This window comes from Momordica charantia, assembly GCF_013281855.1.
Source record: "Momordica charantia cultivar OHB3-1 chromosome 7 unlocalized genomic scaffold, Mcharantia_2.0 BLBB01000007.1, whole genome shotgun sequence".
NCBI lineage: Eukaryota > Viridiplantae > Streptophyta > Magnoliopsida > Cucurbitales > Cucurbitaceae > Momordica > Momordica charantia.
The window spans coordinates 20,723,675-20,741,873 of NW_028275165.1; the positions used below are offsets into that span (position 1 = coordinate 20,723,675).

Below are 18,199 nucleotides of genomic sequence, written 5' to 3' on the forward strand. Positions count from 1 at the left end.
TTTATAAGATACATGAGTTACTCCTCTCATCGCTAATTGGTTTTGAGATGAAACTCATGATTATTATGAGAACTTTATGTGAGTCGAAGCCTGCAAGAATATTAGGGTGCCCATAATGGTTTCCTATTGAGTTTTTAGCTAAAAAAATTAATTCCTTTTGTACATTTATCTATAATTCTTCGATTTTTCGAGAACCACCTTCTATTAATTACTTTGGAATAGGGCTCCAAAAAATAGAGGATTTGGGGTTTCCCCCTAAAGAAGCTGGATCGTTGTAGGCTTTATAACTTGTCCAGAGGAGGTAGATTGACCTTGTGCAAATTGGTCTTATCAAGTATTCCACTTTACTATCTTTCTTTGTTTCAAATACCTTCGGGGTATGCAAGGAAATTGAAAAAGAATGAGAACTTTCCTTTGGAACAATGGTCAGTCTAGGGCTTTAAATCATCTTGTACATTGGAATATCTCGTCCAAGCTCATGGAAGATGGCGAACAGGGGGTTGGTGGAATTTCAAAAATGAATAGCGCCTTCTAGCAAAATGGGGCTGGCATTTTGGCATTGAAACCTTTGCCCTTTGGAGGCAGGTCGTGGCAGGCTTGTAGGGGGAGATTGAACTAGCTGGTCCACGAGGGAGAGAAATAATGGCAGCCTTAGGTGTCCATGGACTAATATTTCTCGGCAATGGAAGCAATTTAGACAGTTTGCAACTTTCAAATTGGGATTGGGATCCAATATTCTTTTCTGGAACCATATTTGGGTAGAGGACAAGCCTCTCATGGTCAGATTTCCAAAAATTTATCGTTTATCCTTGTCCCCTTCAGGTTCAGCTGCTGATTTTTGGGATTCACAGACGTTATCTTGGAAAATTCCTTCTCGTCGGGCATTGAAGGATGACGAGATCGAGGAATATATTTCTTTGCTGTCACTTCTAAATTTTTATTCCCCTGTAGATGGGGCAGATAGAAGGATATGGTCCTTGGATATTTCAAGTTGCTTCACAGTGACCTCTATTCGTAAGATTCCCTCATATGCTCCTATGCCTTCAGACTTATTTAAAGCTATTTGGAAGACCAAAAGTCCAAAGAAGGTGAGTTTTTTCACTTGGATCCTTCTGTACAGCAGACATTCTACAAAAGAAGCTGCCTGGTCATGTTCTTTTGCCTTCAATTGCCCACTTTGCCGATCCAACAAGGAGAGCTTGGTTCACATTTTTTTCCTGTCCTTTTGCTCGACAGTGCTGGGAATTAATCTTTGAAGAATTTAATTTGACGTGGGTCTTTGGAAACATAGCTGCTGATAATATCCTTCAGCTTCTTCTTGGGCCAACCTATAATCCTAAAGTCAACCTTTTTGGCTCAATGCTACAAAGGCATTACTTTACGAGCTGTGGTATGAAAGGAATCTCAGAATTTTTGAAGACAAGAGACAATCTCTGAAGATGCGTTTCAATATAGCTAGGTTCAAAGTTTCTCGATGGTGTTCTTCTTTATCATCTATTTTTTTTTTTTCGAAAGAGTGAAATAAGAAAAATAACAAAACTTAATAAGGTACAGTAAACGCTGTCCAATTAGAACTTCACTCGTGGAATAGATAAAATAAATTAAAAAAAAATAGATTTTCGCTAAGAATGAAATCTTATTGGAACTACCTGTATCCATTACACCTCTTTTTCTTACAAAGCCGGATAGTCAAGGGATCCCAGCAGACTTTTCTAAAACTGTGATATCAACATAAAAAAAAAAGAAAGGCAAAGAAGAGAGAGAGAGAACTGAAGCAGTTGGTGGCTTACAAAAGAAGAATATTCAAAGAAAATTGTTAAGGATCTCACATTGAAAAGAGAGGGGATCTAACCAAGGTTGTTAAATCGTGAATCGGAACATAAATCGTAATTGAAATTTAATGTATCGTGTATTGTAACGTATTGTGTATCGTAAGTTTTTTCTTAATATATATATATATATATATATATATATATAAAATAGCAAATAAGTTCAACATTCATTATATATCAAATAGCAAATAAGTTCAACATTCCTTCTAGTGAATGTTAAAAAGTCCAAGGTTGTTAAGAAATTCATTTATAATTAAAGGAGGCTAAATCTTTTCACCTCCCTCGAGCCCGTTGGTACCCAAACCCAACAATCAATTTACTTTTAAGTTTTAAATTCTTCTTCCGCCGCTTCTTCTTATTTCTTCTTCTTCTTTTTTCTGTCTTCTTCTTCCACCGCTTCTTCTTCTTCCGTCTTTTTCTACTGCTTCTCATGCCATGGAACGCACGACCAGGTGAGTAAAAAACCCCCCCCCCCCTTTTTTTTAATCGAATCGATTCGATTCGTTCCATATTTTAAGGTTTTGACATTTGAAACGTACGATACGCATGATTTGCGATTCAAAACACAATTTGAATCGCTTAACCTTCATTTCGTTCTGAATCGTACGATACTTATCGCGTATCGTACGTTTTTAACAACATTGGACCTAACATAAGTTTATAATAGACATGGGCTACTCCTCTCATTGCTAATTAGCTTTGAGATGAAACCTCATGAATATTAATATGGTATCAGAGCCCAAAACGCTCAAACGAGCAACCGGTCCAAAAAAGGGATTCGGCCAAGATCGATGAGCCAAAAGAGCCACGATCTTGAAGGACATGTTAAGGATCCCACATTGATAAAAGAAGGGGCCTTACATAGTTTATAATAGACATGGGCTACTCCTCTCATTGCCAATTGGTTTTTCTCATTGCCAATTGGTTTTGAGATAGAACCCATGAATATTGACAAAAATAAAACTCAATGACAGACGTGAAATTGGAAATTTGGTACTTTTTCCTCATTCCTAGGATGAACTACAAAGTAGGTGTAGAATAGGGACTGAAGCACATAAAATCACCTGCAATAGCCTTGAAGCACGGACGCATGAGACCCTCACCAGTCACCACCTCGTACAATGGATGAGACATTTGGAAAAATTCTGGCTTCCTTGCTGAGACTATTACCTAAAAGTATATCGTCAGATATGTTTTTTAGACTAAAAAACCTAAAAGTATATTGTCAGATATGGTTTTTAGACTAAGAAAACCAAAAATGTTCATTGATAGAAAGAAAAATTACAACAGAAGTTACAAGTAACTTCCATTAGTAGAAACACAAACAGCCCAACAAAAACCAAAAATTACAATAACTCAAAACCCAAACCAAAAACCATAAAGCTTTCTTCCATAACAGAATCACAACCAGAAAAGCCAGGAAGACATCACTAAAGAGATTGATAAAAAATGCAAGCACAACAATTACTTGAAGAAGCAAGATTGAAGCTCACCAACGGAATTTAGCTCCACTCCTCACATATGATTCCTTGAACCAGGAACCAACAAAGAGAAAAATTTTTATACTAAAGAATCAAATAGACAAAAAAGCCTTGAACTCAAGGGCTAAAAGCATAATTTGCCCTAAGGTATATGTATCTACGAACCACCCCTGCTTCTTATGGGAGTCAACGGATAGTTCCTTGAAGACTGAGCTTAAATAAAATAATACAAAATGACATCCCAATAAAATGAGCCAAAATAACTAGCCATACAAAGAAGGGTTCAAATTCGAGATCACAAGACAAGATGGATAATTAGAAAAATCCTTGGAGACTGATGCTGAAAGAGAAGCATTAAACCTACAAGAGATCGAACTTCTTCCTAAGGTCTCTCAAGACCTCTAAAAGTCCTATTATTTCTCTCCAGTCAAAGGCCCCACAGAATTGTGAAAAAGCCAAATATGCTACAAGATTTGGCTCGTATCACGAAGCAATGAATCCAAGAAGACGTTTGCCATAGACTAGAGCAACACTTTGTTTCTGGATAAATAAACACCAAAAAGCTCGAAGAAACGTCCCGAATTGAGCGAACAAATTAAAAACTCCAAAGAATATGATCTAGGACCTCAGACACACTCTTGTAAAGAATGCACCATCGTAGCTCACCAAAAAGGACGAATGCCTCCAAACACGGTACAGGGTGTTTGCCCTCTCAAAGCAAGGAAAAATAGGGATGCTAGAAGGGAGAAGGATCACAAAAAAAACAGAATAAGATCTCCACAAAAATCCCTCAAGGATTAAGAGCCCAAAAATGAATATCTTTCCTACAAGGACTAATAGAAACGTCTCAAAACAAAGACAAAAGAGCCACAACATTTGTTGCCTTCCTACCAGACAAAGGACGATGAAAGCCAAAATAGAACAAGGTAGATGTACCCAAAGAAGCTAAAACATAAGCCAAAAAATGTAATCTCGTAAAGGACAAATGGTACAGGCGAGTGAACGTAGAGCAAATAGGTTTATCACCTAGCCAAGTATCCTCAAACAGTGTTTTCAAGGTGTAAGGCACACCTCAAGGTGACAAACCCTTTGATCGCCTTAAGGTGAAAGGCGACAAAAAGACAAGGCCTGAGTGAAGCTTGGCGCACCTTAATAAATAAAAAAATAAAAATATATATAGCATAAATTAATATAATAAACGTTGAAAAATGTCAAAACTATTAAATATTAGGAATACATCATATTGTTTAAAAAGAAACATGAAATAATCAAAGTCCATTAGTTCCCCAACAAAATTAAGAAATACTAAGAGTAAAACATCAAATAAAAGAAAGAAAATAAGTGATAAAGTAAATAAATGAAAAGAAGAAATAAAAAAGGAAACTTGAACCTACTAAAACCTAAATAAAAAATGAAATTAAAAGATAACAAATATAATTTAACAGTTTCTCTACACAAGATACACCTTTTGGGGCCCTAGCAAAAAAGAGGAATGCCTCCAAATATAATCCATATCGTTTACTTTCTGATGTTTGGGTCCTTGTCCTATTGAGTCCAAAAATGGATTTCGGTATTTTGTTACTTTTGTCGATGATTTCTCTCGTGTAACTTGGTTATATTTGATGAAACATCGTTCTGAGTTACTTTATCATTTTCGTAACTTTCATGCTGAAATTCGAACTCAATTTGGTGGCTCTCTTAAAGTTCTACGAAGTGATAATGCTAAGGAATATTTTTCTGGTGCTCTTGACTCCTATTTAAGTGAACATGGTATTATTCATCAATCCTCGTGTGTTGATACTCCGTCTCAAAATGGAGTTGCAGAAAGGAAAAATAGACATCTTCTCAAAACAGCAAGGGTCTTAATGTTTCAAATGCATGTTCCAAAATACTTTTGCGCTGATGCTGTTTCGACGGCTTGCTTCTTGATTAATCGCATGCCTTCGCCAGTTCTTAAGGGTGAAATACCTTATCGTACTCTGTGTCCTACGCAACCTTTATTTCCAATTAAACCTAAAATATTTGGTTGCACTTGTTTTGTTCGGGATGTTCGCCTCCAACTCACCAAATTAGACCCTAAGTCATTGAAATGCATTTTCCTTGGTTACTCTCGTGTTAAAAAAGGGTATCGATGTTATTGTCCTGATCTCAATAGATATCCTGTCTCTCCTGATGTTACGTTCTTTGAAAATACTTCTTTTTCATCGTCCTTGAGTACCAGTCAGGGGGAGCAGTCACAGGAAGATGATACCTTTCTTGTCTATTCTATTGTCTCTACTTCTACTGAAGAACTTCCAAGCAATACATCTCCCTCTGCGCCTGATCCTTCTCTCCCCACTATTACTCAAGTTTATTCTCGTCGGCAACCTCCTAAGGACTCATGCCCTATACCAGCAGCTTCTTTGCCTGTGGATCCAGGAACGAGTGATGACCTTCCTATTGCCCTTCGAAAAGGTAAGCGTAAGTGTACTTATCCTGTTTCTTCTTTTGTTTCATATAACCATTTATCATCATCTACTTGTTCGTTTATTGCATCCCTTGAATCTGTATCTATTCCTAAAACTGTTCATGAAGCTTTATCTCATCCTGGTTGGCGGGCTGCTATGTTGGAGGAGATGACTGCCTTAGATGACAATGGTACTTGGGATTTAGTGTCTCTTCCTGCAGGAAAGAAACCTATCGGTTGTAAATGGATGTTTGCTGTTAAAGTTCATCCGGATGGATCAATTGCCCGTTTGAAAGCTCGCCTTGTTGCTAAAGGATATGCGCAGACTTACGAAATTGATTATTCTGATACTTTTTCTCCGGTTGTTAAATTGGCTTCTGTCAGGTTATTCATTTCATTGGCATCTATTCACCATTGGCCCTTGCATTAGCTTGATATTAAAAATGCATTCCTCCATGGTGATCTTCAAGAAGAAGTTTATATAGAGAAACCACCAGGTTTTGTTGCTCAGGGGGAGAATGGAAATGTATGTCGCCTTCGTAAATCCTTATATGGGTTGAAACAAAGTCTGCGAGCATGGTTTGGAAAATTCAGTCAGGTGATTGAGAATTTTGGAATGAAGAAGAGTAAGTCAGATCATTCTGTTTTTCATAAAAGATTTGAGTCTGGTGTTATCTTATTAGTTGTATATGTTGATGATATTGTGATTACTGGTAATGATTCATCAGGCATCCTATCACTCAAGTCTTTTCTTCATAGTCAATTTCATACTAAAGATTTGGGAATGTTGAAATATTTCTTAGGAATTGAAGGAACAAGGAGCAAGAAGGGGATCCTTTTGTCACAAAGAAAGTATGTACTTGACTTGTTAACTAAAACAGGAAAGTTAGCTGCCGCGTAGTACCCCAATGATACCTAATTTACAACTTACAAAGGAAGGGGAGTTGTTGAAAGATCCTGAAAAGTATAGGAGATTAGTAGGGAAGCTGAATTATCTTACGGTTACAAGGCCAGACATAGCTTATCCAGTCAGTATTATGAGTCAGTTTATGAGTTCTCCTACGACTGACCATCGGATCGCATTGGAACATATTCTATGTTATTTGAAAGGTGCTCCTGGACGTGGTTTGTTATATAAAGATCATGGTCATCTTAAATATTGAATGTTTTTCAGATGCTGATTGGACAGGTTCTAAGAAAGATAGAAGATCAACCTCAGGATATTGTGTATTTGTCGGAGGTAATTTAGTTTCTTGGAAAAGTAAGAAACAAAACGTGGTGTCGCGTTCGAGTGTTGAATCAGAATATAAAGCTATGGCACAGTCGGTGTGTGAATTAGTATGGATACATCAACTTCTGACTGAATTGGGATTTGACATCACCACTCCAATGAAACTTTGGTGTTATAATCAAACAGCTCTTCATATTGCATCTAATCCAGTATTTCATGAACGAACCAAACACATTGAAGTTGATTGTCATTATGTACGTGAGAAAATACAGCAAGGATTGGTGACTACAGGGTATGTGAAGACTGGAGAGCAGCTAGGAGATATCTTTACTAAAGCATTGAATGGAGCACTAATAGATTATTTGTCTAACAAGTTGTGCATGATTAATATATATGCACCAACTTGAGGGGGAGTGTTAGAGTATAGATATTAGTATATTTTATATTCTTGTATTAATATTAATTTGTCTTTTACCTTCTCCTTATAGAATTAGGTCAACCTTGTATATTTATCTATAGACTTTAATAATGAGAATAGACGACACTGGTTCTCTCAAACCTTAGTTTCTACGCTTTTATTGTTAATTACTTGAGTTCAAAATTAGTAAAAAACAATAAATTTGTGTGTAATAAGTGTGTTGTTTATGTGATTCAAATGACAATGGAAATCATCTGCTATGAACTGTTCCTCAACTAATTTTTAGTGGAATAATGTGTTCGAGATTTTTATGATAACTTAGTTAAACTTTGTAATATTTCTCATTCTCTTGTTAATGAGAAAAATAGGAGCAAAGCCATATTTAAAGGGTGCTATTTTCGTTACTTGTTGGAGCATTTGGAAGGTAACAGATACCAAATTTTTTTAAGAGAGAAACCAAGACATAGCAGCAGATGGACTAAAGAATCACTTTCTGACTTCTTAATGGAACTTTCCGACTAAAAAGTTCCAAAAATTCCTGATTTTCACGATTATACTAGATTGGTTGTCATGCTCTGTCTAGGAAGTAGTTTATATTAAATCATTATTAGGACCTTTTGACCTATGATTGTTGTATATTCTTTTCTCAATTTATCTTACTTCAAAAATCTCTCTCTCTCTCTCTTTTTTTTAAACAAGATACAAATTTTTTATTGATAGATGGAAAGGAACAAAATTGTTCAAAGATACAAACTCCCAAAGGAGTCTAAAGAAAAAGCTCCTCAGATATTTGATTATTCGTTTGGCGGTTATTTTGGAATCTCTTTAGGTGATGGTCTTTTTTGGAATTGCAAGTGTCGAAGAAGAATGTTATTCAAGCCTCTACTCGATCAGATGTTTGCTATTTCTTTGGCATTAGGTCTTTTGATCTTGCTTTAGCAGATTGGAGAGCGTGGTTTTGGTTTTAGATATACTATCTTGTATCTTCTCCAACTTTGTTCTCTGTTGGGCATTTTTTATTTTATTTTTTCGCTCCTTCTTGGAGTTTGTATCATTGAACATTTTTCGTGTTTTTCATATTATCCATGAAAGGTTTGTTTCTTGTTTAAAAAAAATAAATAAATAAGAGTCTAAAGAAAAAGATCAACAAAAGTAGAGAAGAAATGAAAAGAGAATTAAAAAACAAAAAATGAGTTATAAAAGCCTTCCAATTCATACAAAACATAATAGGAGAATAATTAACAAATAATCTGTTTATAGTTTATTAATTATTTCACTAATTTTCTTATTCTTCAGCATCGATGTTTATATTATTTGGTGAATTCATATTGTGCATCTCACTTCACTGAAAAAGCTCTGATGTCCTATTTCACCCTCACGTCTTGAACAAACCAACAGAGCACCCAAAAAAGAAATTAATAATGATCAAAATATGAATAAATGTATTAAAGCTCAACTTACAATATCAAATAGATCTCGCCAGCCCATATCATTTGGAAGAAATTGATTAAAAGAATGCTGCATCATTTTGTCTGTGTAATGATAATCCGAATTGGTGATAAGCAAAAGCTTTTTTCCAGCCTGGCGCATAAAAGTTTTTCAAGTAATGAATACAAAATCATCATAGCCAATACAATAGCCAATCGTCACTTATGGGTTATACCTCCTTCTGATCCAACAGGGTTAATGGTAGCTCAGGATCAGGCTCTACAAACAATTCAGGCTTGGACATTATTTCACTCTGTGAATCTCATGAGTCAGTCCATGATAATCAGAAAGAACCAGTAACAACTAAAACATTCCGTAAAATGACAGTATCTACCTTAAGCTGACCCTCGACATGTGCCCTGAATAGTGCTTTCCCAACAGCCTGTGAACCAAGTTTGAACTTTAAAATGTACACAGTTAACTGTAACATTGGATTTTATGATAGATGTAGAAGTACTATACTTTGTAAAGTCCTTTATAATCAAGCGGACCAAGGGCTGCTCCTATGGCTCCATCATCCAATCTGTCTACCATCTGACAGAAGCCATACCACTTTAATGTAGAGAAATACATTTAATACACAAATGGAGGAACAACTTAACATTAAGCGGTGCATTTTTACATAAAAGAAAATTTCATTGAACAAAACCATGTACAAGAAAACAAACGTCCTCCAAAACTAAAAGCCAAAGGAGATTACAAAATAGAAATACCCTCTAATTAGCATTGACTAAAAATGTAAATATTTAAAAATATCTTAGGCCAAAGAACCTAGAGCCTATGGTTTTTTTAGAAGGAAATTTAAAATAATAAAAAAAAGGAAATAGGAATTTTCATTGATGTAATGAAAAATTACGAAAAGAACAAAATTACAAGAATCTCAAATGAGATAAAAGAAAGAAACAAAACCAAGATTAAGATTGAAAAGGGGGAGTTATAAAGACTTCCCAATTCATATAAATATCTTGTAATAATATATAAGAGAAAATTTTGGAAAGAGCACACGATTGAGAATCTATGAGAGTCCTAATAAGGATAGTTTGGGAGTAGTATTAATATATGAGTTAGGAGCATTATGGTAATTAGTTAGGGGTAAGTTGAGTATAAATAGAAGTAGAAGGGAGAGAAGGACATCTTGGAGGATTGTCTTGTGAGAGGAACTTGACATAGTTCTTGAGAGAGAGATAACCCTCTCGAAAGGCTATTGATATTTCTTTTGAATAAGATACGAAGTTCTTATTGATTAATGAAAAAGAACAAAATGTTCAAAAGATACAAACTCTCAAAGGGAGCGAGAAAAGAAAAAAGACAAGGCAAAATTGCTTACAAATAAAATGACATAAAGACACAAAACATAAACTTCCGAATAGAGCCTCCCAAAAGCAATGAACTGCAAAAAGAAGCTTCAGGAACCTTGAACAACAATAACATCGTCGAGGACATATTGATCATCTGGAAACAACTCTTTAAACTTCTGAGAATATTTGGCTCGAATATTTCTAATACCTTCAGCAAGCTCTCTTTCCCGCTCAGCTTGAATCTCCATCTTTCTTATAGGGTGTGCTTAAAAAAAAAGCCTTTTCTTTGCGAATATTGACAAGCTTGGAATTAAGAAAGGATAAATAAGCATCCAATTGAGAGGGAGATAAGTTTGAGATGGACTCGAGGGAAGAAACGATGTCTTCTTGAGAAACTTGCAAGGGAAGATCCATGAAGCCAACGAGGAGGACTCAAAACAAACCAAAAAGAAAACGCCTAAAGACATATTTGAAAATTTAAAAAACAGGTGACATATTTTGAAATACATAAAAAAAAATTGCTACCTACTGCAATTTCCCTTTAATGTTTAATATAAATATTAATTAAAAATCAACACTTACGATACATGATACATAAAATTTTAATTACAATTCACGTTTCCATTCACGAGTTAACAACCTTGGTTCTACAGATCAAGTTTCTCTTTTTTCTTCTCTTCTCTGCCGAAGGAACTGCCACCACCCTCTTTTTTTTTCTATAACTACTCACGTAGGAAGCCAAAAAAAGACTCCATATATCTTTAAAATAAGGGTAGCATACTTAATGCAAACAAAAGAAAATAATTGGGATTTTATGTATTTCTTGGCCCAATAACTTTCACTCCTTTTTAATATTTTGTCTCCACATCCCAACACTACGTAGAATAGTGCCACGTGTGCCAACAAAACAAACACGTGGCCACCTCACTAGCTGGCTACTCAAACCGATGCCCACTCCAGACTTTATACGGGAACACATTTCTATGGACTTCATCGAAAAACTATTGAAATTAGAAGGACACAGCACACCTTTTGTGTGGTGGTTGATCACATAAACAAATATGCCCACTCATCCCAACTAAGTCAATGGTTGAGACTTTTGTTTGAGAACTGGTTTAACTTCACGGGTTTCCACGATTGATTGTATCTGATATAGATTAATAAATTTGTCAGCCACTTTTGGATCGAGCTCTTTCGAACCTAAGGAACACAACTATGATGAATCTCTAAGTAGCACCCACAAACCGACAGATAGACAGAGACTATCAATAAGTGCCTGGAGACTTATTTACAATGCTTTGGCAAGGAGCCACCCATGCAACACTGGACCAGCTGCTCCACGAGCGAGACCAAGCTATATTAGTTTGAAAGACCATTCAGTGGCTGCCCAAGGGAGAATGAGAAATTTGTCAACCGCCATTGCTGGGAAGTGGAGTTTTCAGAGGGCGATTGGGTCTAGTTGAAGATTCGCCCATACACCAAGCAACAATAAATTATCTGCCAAATCTTTTAGCCCTTGCCAGATTCTGGAAAAGGTAGGATCAATAGCTTACAAGTTGGATCTCCCTCCCACATCCAACATCCATCCTGTCTTTCATATTTTGCAACTTAAAATATGACAAGTACCCGCACGCCTTTGCTATATGACAAGTACAAATGGATCGCCATATCGGAGAAAATCTCAGCTCTTTGTCAGAACCGTCAACCGCACGAGATTGAGATGCTGGTACAATGGAAAGGATTACTGGAGCATGAAGCTATGTGGGAATTACGCTCGATTTTTCAACACCAATTTCCTGATTTCCACCTTGAGGACAAGGTGCTTTTGTACGAAGGTGATGTGAGACCCCCAATAGTCAACACTTGTTAGAAGGGGTAGAGAAGGAAATTCACAAGGAGGGTAGAGAGGGAAATTCACCCTTTCGAGTTAGTTAGTAGTCCTTTTATGCTTTTGGGTTTCTGTTGTGCACACTTGTCTGGTTGTTTTGGGAATTATTGCTTAGGGGAGAGAACCAGCCCTCTTTAGTAAGCTCAAAGAGACTTTTGTAAAGCCCTAGCGCTTCATCTTCTCTGAATATCAGTGTTATTGTGAGGGGTTTCCTTACATTAGGCTATAATCCTTCTTTTAATTATCGATAAGAGGTTACTCTAGTGATTATCCTATCAAAGTATTAACTAAAAATGAGAAGATTTGGGAGAGTCATCTTGAAAAGTACAATGTCACGCCCTGATGTATTTGAATCAGAATATGCCTCTTAACAAGCAAAATGAAAGAAAAGAAAGAAATGTGCAATGCATCCTATATTGAAACATTTTGCCACAAGCCTTTAAAAATATTGATAATTCAAAGTCGTACTAAGAAATCAAGTGAGCAATGGTAAAATAATAGAGTGAATCATAATAGGACTACCTGCATATAAGCAACAGCTTCAGATACAGAAAATAGTGTATTAAGGAACTCCCATCGATTCTCTTTCCGCAGATCCACCAATTCCCTCCCATAAATCTCACTTTTCAAAGAACATTAGCAGCACAAGAAAGTTTAGCTATAGCATTTCTTTGCAGTACATATATAGCCAATGTTAACAAAAGACTAGCAAGCCTAATCTATCAAAGCCAATTCTATAGGATAATTTGAGCATAGCATAGGGGAAGCACAAACACAAGATACAAGGAACAACAGAGCAAGATAGGCACACAATAAAACATGCCCCTAAGGGGTGGCCTTAGTGGTAAGGGATTGGGATATTTAATCTAAAAATATTGTTGCCTCTTAGGCCTTAGGGTGTACAAAACCTCACCGAAGAAGATTAGTGGAGTAGGCTATGAGTACAATGCAAGGAGTACGGAACCTCGACACCACCCAGTTTATAAGAAAAATGCACAGTAACGCATCAGGTTTTGGAAGGAAGGATATTTATTTTGATAGAAGTCAAGTCACGAAAATATAAAGAGCGCCAATGATTTATATTGCAACACTTTAAATAATTTTCAAGCTCGAATTTTCATTTTAAACTATGAAATTTGCATACAAAATACAACAAGGAAGGCCTTCCTTCACTAGCCTTCCTTATTATGGCACAATGCGGTTAAAGGAATAATCTCGGAAACTTGGATGGAAAGAAATCAGAGAGTTAAAATTCTCATAAACATTGAGATGAATGTTTTGATGTGGCAAAATTGAAGGCCTCTCAATGGTGTACGTGTACTCTTTCCAAACATTTCTCTATTTTTTCATTGCAAGATATTTGTATGAATTAGGAGATCTTTTTTTTTTATTGGGAGGTTTTTATAACTCTTCTTTTTAAACATAGGTCTCAAATGTTTTCTTTTATATTTAAGTTTATGTATTTTTTAATTTTCTACAGTCACTATATCAATGGAATTCTTTATTTCCTTTCAAAAAAAAAAAAAATACAACATGGGAAGAAAATAAAAATCATAAGATATAATACAACCAGTTAGAAGTTGTTGGAGCAAATGCAATGGCTTAGAACAAAGATTTCTAAATAAAATCTTAAAACAATTAGGCATCTTTAAACTGTTGACAACCCAAACAATTTAGAGTACTTCTTGATGTCCATCTTAAGGTTCAGAAAATTTTATAATAATGATGATCAGAAATACACACAAATATACATGCGTAAGAGTGTTTTAGATGATTTGAGCAACATAAGCTGTAATTTTAGCCAGCAACGTGCTGCAACTAACATCTTATTGAAAGACTGGCTGAATACCTTTAGTGGAATTAATAGCTTTGTGGCACAAAAGCAGTTTAAGTCAAATTCTAGACAAAATAAGTTTAAGACAAAGTTATACATATACCTTACATCTCGAGTAGACAGCATGTTTGTTCCATGCATTGCTCTTTTTACATAACCAAAACGATCAGCCTTTACTAAATTGCCTCTCACTTTGTCTATGACAAGGCCCCTTATAACCTAATTAATTATTAAAGTGACATATGCATAAATAATGGAAACACACAATATAAGGATCAGAAACAAAGTCCACCACAACAATTCTTAAACTAGCTCATAAAGAACCATTACCAAGTCTGGGTCAAATGCAAGTCCATCCACAGGGAAACCCATGTTCCTTAAGTTTTCCATACAGTAGTCGTACGCTCTTCCCTCCCAAGCCTGAAGTAGTAGATGTATATAGGTTGAAAGAAATTAATGTGAAGAAAAGGACGACTTTATTAATATACATGGGGTTCCATCTCAAAACCAATTAGCTATGAGAGGAGTAGCCCAGGTTTATTATAAACCATTGTAAGGTCCCTTTTCTTATCAATGTGGGATCCTTAACAGGCTTAAGATAGAATTACCTTAGGTATGAAATATTTTAGAATCTGTGATATCACTAACCATTTTTCTGATATGAAAGAGATCGCAAGCTAGAAAACTGCCCTAATCATTTTCCAGTGCTTATCGGGTGCAAAGATATCAGAGACAATTACCATGACATTGTAATGCATCAATGTGTAGTCCATATCATATCCAATGGCACTGATCGATCGAAGATTCAATGTTCGGCTACAAAATATACCATGTGGTGAATTTCTTGATGAAGGGCTCTGCAAATTAACATTTGTGAGTGGGGGAAATAAAGTGTTGATGTTTGTCTGGCTAATTTTTGGAAATAAATTGTTGATGTGTCTGAATTTTTGTAAATTAAAATAAATGGAAATAAAGAATAAAAAACACATAAAGTTTATTAGTATTCTAAAAACGTATTCCAGTAGCCTAAATCGCGTTGAAAATGTTAATATCCTTGGGGAATTGGCCATTGCTTCATTACATATGAAGAACTGCAGAGATTGTGGAAGCAGAAATTGAAGATCAATTGCGTAATGCATTGACTAAACATAAAAAATCCAACGTTCGGTGCCTACCAAAAACGCACCTCTCTCCCAGAAGGAAGGGCTGAATTAACTTCTATTTCCTTATACGAAACAATGAGTCAGAATTAATGCATGGCATGCATACTGAAATCTTAGAAATGCAGAAAAGCATGATGGAAATATGTTGGTTCCCCACTCACCGGGATTCCTAAGTCGCCAAGGAGGTCCTCGGCTTCATGTGCCTCCAACCTGGCTACTTCCTCGATTGGACCTTCTAAGGTTTCTTCACCATCTATGCCTACATGAAAAGGAAAGCGCCAGTTACTCAAGAATAATGATGCTGAACCTCATAGAAATTGTCATTAATCGATGGTACTTGGATTGATCATAAATACACAGGTGTAGGATACTGTTCAAAGTGACAACGCAGTGAGGATGGAGCGAAATTAGAATATCTTCTACAGGTTCTTGTTAGAACTGCTTGCCGTTTAATGCAACAAGATTGAGATATAATGGATGGAAGTTATTTGTGTTGTTTTATTTACACCACTGTACACATCCTCCCTTTCTGCCACTTTACACTCACCGTTATATTTTGACTTTCCCCATTATGTTATGTTGCTACTCAAAAGTCACACATGAAATTAGTTGGAGTAACAGACTGTTGGTGTAATTGACATTGTGTTGACGAAGACAAGACAAACAGACCACGCAATTAGTATCAAGAATAAAGGAATGAGCAGGAAAAGAGTAAGACAGGAATAGGAATTCACGTTTCCCTTGATCAAAGAGAGTTACCGAAAGCCTCAAGATGCTCGCGCTTGAGATTCATATCTCCTTTAGTGCTCTGTCCTAGATAATCAACTCCGCACTTAGCAGACGACGTCACAGAAAAGACATCACCTCCAACACCCACTGATTTGGAGTCCGTGGCGCACAGACACACCGTCATCTTCTGAACTCTGCGGGAAGTCAATTGCTCTTTGTTTATACGGCCAAATAATCTGACTCTGGTCAGAGCAGGGCTCCCAAGAGACGCGGCCACTGCCATTGATCCAGGAATTCAGCGTGCTGCAAATTACCGAAAAATTCTGCACAAAACAGGTCGTTCTTCTTTCTTTGTACAGTTGGCTGATGTTCTTCTATTACAGCGGATGTAACCGGCCGAGAGAGCAGGAAGCAGATAAAGCACGTGCCGGTATTGTAAGAATAATAATTCAATCCGCATAACTAAGGTTTTAATTCAGCTTTAGCCCATTATGATTGACACCTCTCTAACCTATGAGATCGATTTTTTCACTCGACTTATTATAGCAAAAATCTTTGGATTTTTTTTAAAAGTAATGTTTTTTAAAAAACAAATGACACAAATAAGGTATATTTTCAAAAGTAGGGTAGTGGATGCGATTTCAGGTAAATCGTAAAATCGCAGCCAATGACTGCGATTTTGTGAAAGTCGCAGTCATTGACCACGACTTCGGTGTGACATGGCTTTAAGAATGCCACGTGTTGGGCATGCAGTTGCTGCGAGTTATATATGCTATATATATTATTTTGTAAATTGGTTCAATGGTAAGAATTGTGCAACATTGGTCATAAAGGTCATTATCAACCATCTATTCATGGATTTGAATCCGTGCTCTGAACTCTATTCAGCATTGTTCTAAACGAATGTATGTTTTTACTTCTAATAAAATAAATTATATTTTATAGGTAAAATAAATAAAAAGTATATAGAAAATAGAAAATAAATAAAATATTAATAAAATAAAATATTTTATTCGTAAAATAAATAAAAGACTAAATAAATAAATATATAAATATTTTAAATGAAAATCGCGTTCATCGTACGCGACTTTCCATAAATAGAAATAAATGTTGTACGCAATTTCTATTTATGGAAAGTCGCGTACAATGTACGCGATTTGAGTTATTCTTCGAGGTCCACCTCATCTATGTCATGTTGGCACCTAAATCGCATCCATTATATGCGATTTTTGACTTTGACTAGCACCTAACCTATTTTTGTCAATAGTTTGAATGTATAACTTAATTTTGTAATTTTTTGTTTATACTACATTTATTTTGTTATTATTTTTAAATATACATTATTTTTGTAATTAGTTTTTTAAATTACATTATTCTTAAACTTTCTCCAAAATCTTTTAGGTATTTAAAAATATATCACCTGCTTTCAAAATTTTTAAATATAACAAAAATTTCAGTATATACTTATTTTAGTGGTATATTAGAGATATATCACGTACATATTGTAAGTATATCAGACACTGATATCAGTAATATATTAGATGTATATTACATATATATTGTAGATATATTACAGATGTGTATCATTTGGTTAAAGTTGTGATTTTAAAATTGGACCTCTATTTTTTTAAATATGCTATATTTGATGTGGTTAACCAGAAAGATTAATAATATTAAATAAATATTTATTATTTATTAAAATTTGACTCTGTTTTTTTAATTTTAATTACTAATTATTTATTAATATTAAATAAAAAATTTATAATAAAAAATTTACTATCAATAATATAATAATTAAATAAAATAACATTTATTATTATTTTAACTAAAAAAAGATTACCACGATAATGTACCTGTAATTAAAAAGAAAGAAGAAAGGGTATACCAGCTATTTTTATATATATTCTGATTTCTAACCGTTTTAGAAAACAACATCAAATAAATTTTGATTCCAATTCCAAAAGATTTATGGTAAACATCAAATGAATAATATTTTCATTCCAATTCATTCTCATTTTGACTTTTGATAAGTAAACATGGCTTAAGGGCATAGAAATCAAGGAATGAGAATGAATTTGGGTAAAATACCCCTCGAGATTTGAAATTGATTAATGAGATTTAAATTTAGTTTCAATTTGGTCTCAAAAGTAATATATTTGGTCTTTGAAGTTTTTTTATTAGTTTGTTTTTAGATACATGTATTAATTAGTTGTGAGGTTTCTCAATTTAACTTCTAATTCGTCCATGAGTTTAGTGGTGGGAGTTAACATATGTTAACTAGACTTTGTCGATGTGTATTTTTTTAGATCAATTGGAAAATATTACTAGTTTTTATTATCTTTAGTCTAAGTGACATTTTTCTCTCCAGTTTAACATTCAAATTACTAGGTT

The 18,199-nt window shown here is 35.0% G+C and overlaps 1 protein-coding gene across 2 annotated transcripts in view; it reads right to left on the bottom strand.

The window, feature by feature from the left end:
• LOC111025173 (HAD-superfamily hydrolase, subfamily IG, 5'-nucleotidase) overlaps nucleotides 1-16,244 on the bottom strand; it is a 33,494-nt gene extending 17,250 nt beyond the window's left edge. Inside the window, exons 1-11 of one of the 2 annotated variants that reach the window (XM_088126429.1) lie at nucleotides 15,839-16,244; nucleotides 15,241-15,332; nucleotides 14,657-14,773; nucleotides 14,247-14,336; nucleotides 14,020-14,135; nucleotides 12,605-12,704; nucleotides 9,359-9,430; nucleotides 9,231-9,278; nucleotides 9,072-9,149; nucleotides 8,870-8,989; nucleotides 2,897-3,002 (exon numbers count right to left, since the gene is read on the bottom strand). In XM_088126429.1, coding sequence (XP_087982555.1) covers nucleotides 2,897-3,002; nucleotides 8,870-8,989; nucleotides 9,072-9,149; nucleotides 9,231-9,278; nucleotides 9,359-9,430; nucleotides 12,605-12,704; nucleotides 14,020-14,135; nucleotides 14,247-14,336; nucleotides 14,657-14,773; nucleotides 15,241-15,332; nucleotides 15,839-16,091 — 1,192 coding nt within the window. In that variant the 5' untranslated portion in view covers nucleotides 16,092-16,244. Of the gene's footprint in view, nucleotides 1-2,896; nucleotides 3,003-8,869; nucleotides 8,990-9,071; nucleotides 9,150-9,230; nucleotides 9,279-9,358; nucleotides 9,431-12,604; nucleotides 12,705-14,019; nucleotides 14,136-14,246; nucleotides 14,337-14,656; nucleotides 14,774-15,240; nucleotides 15,339-15,838 lie in introns of both variants that reach the window. The other variant, XM_022303023.2, reaches the window with a different exon arrangement.
• Nucleotides 16,245-18,199: the final 1,955 nt, after the last annotated feature.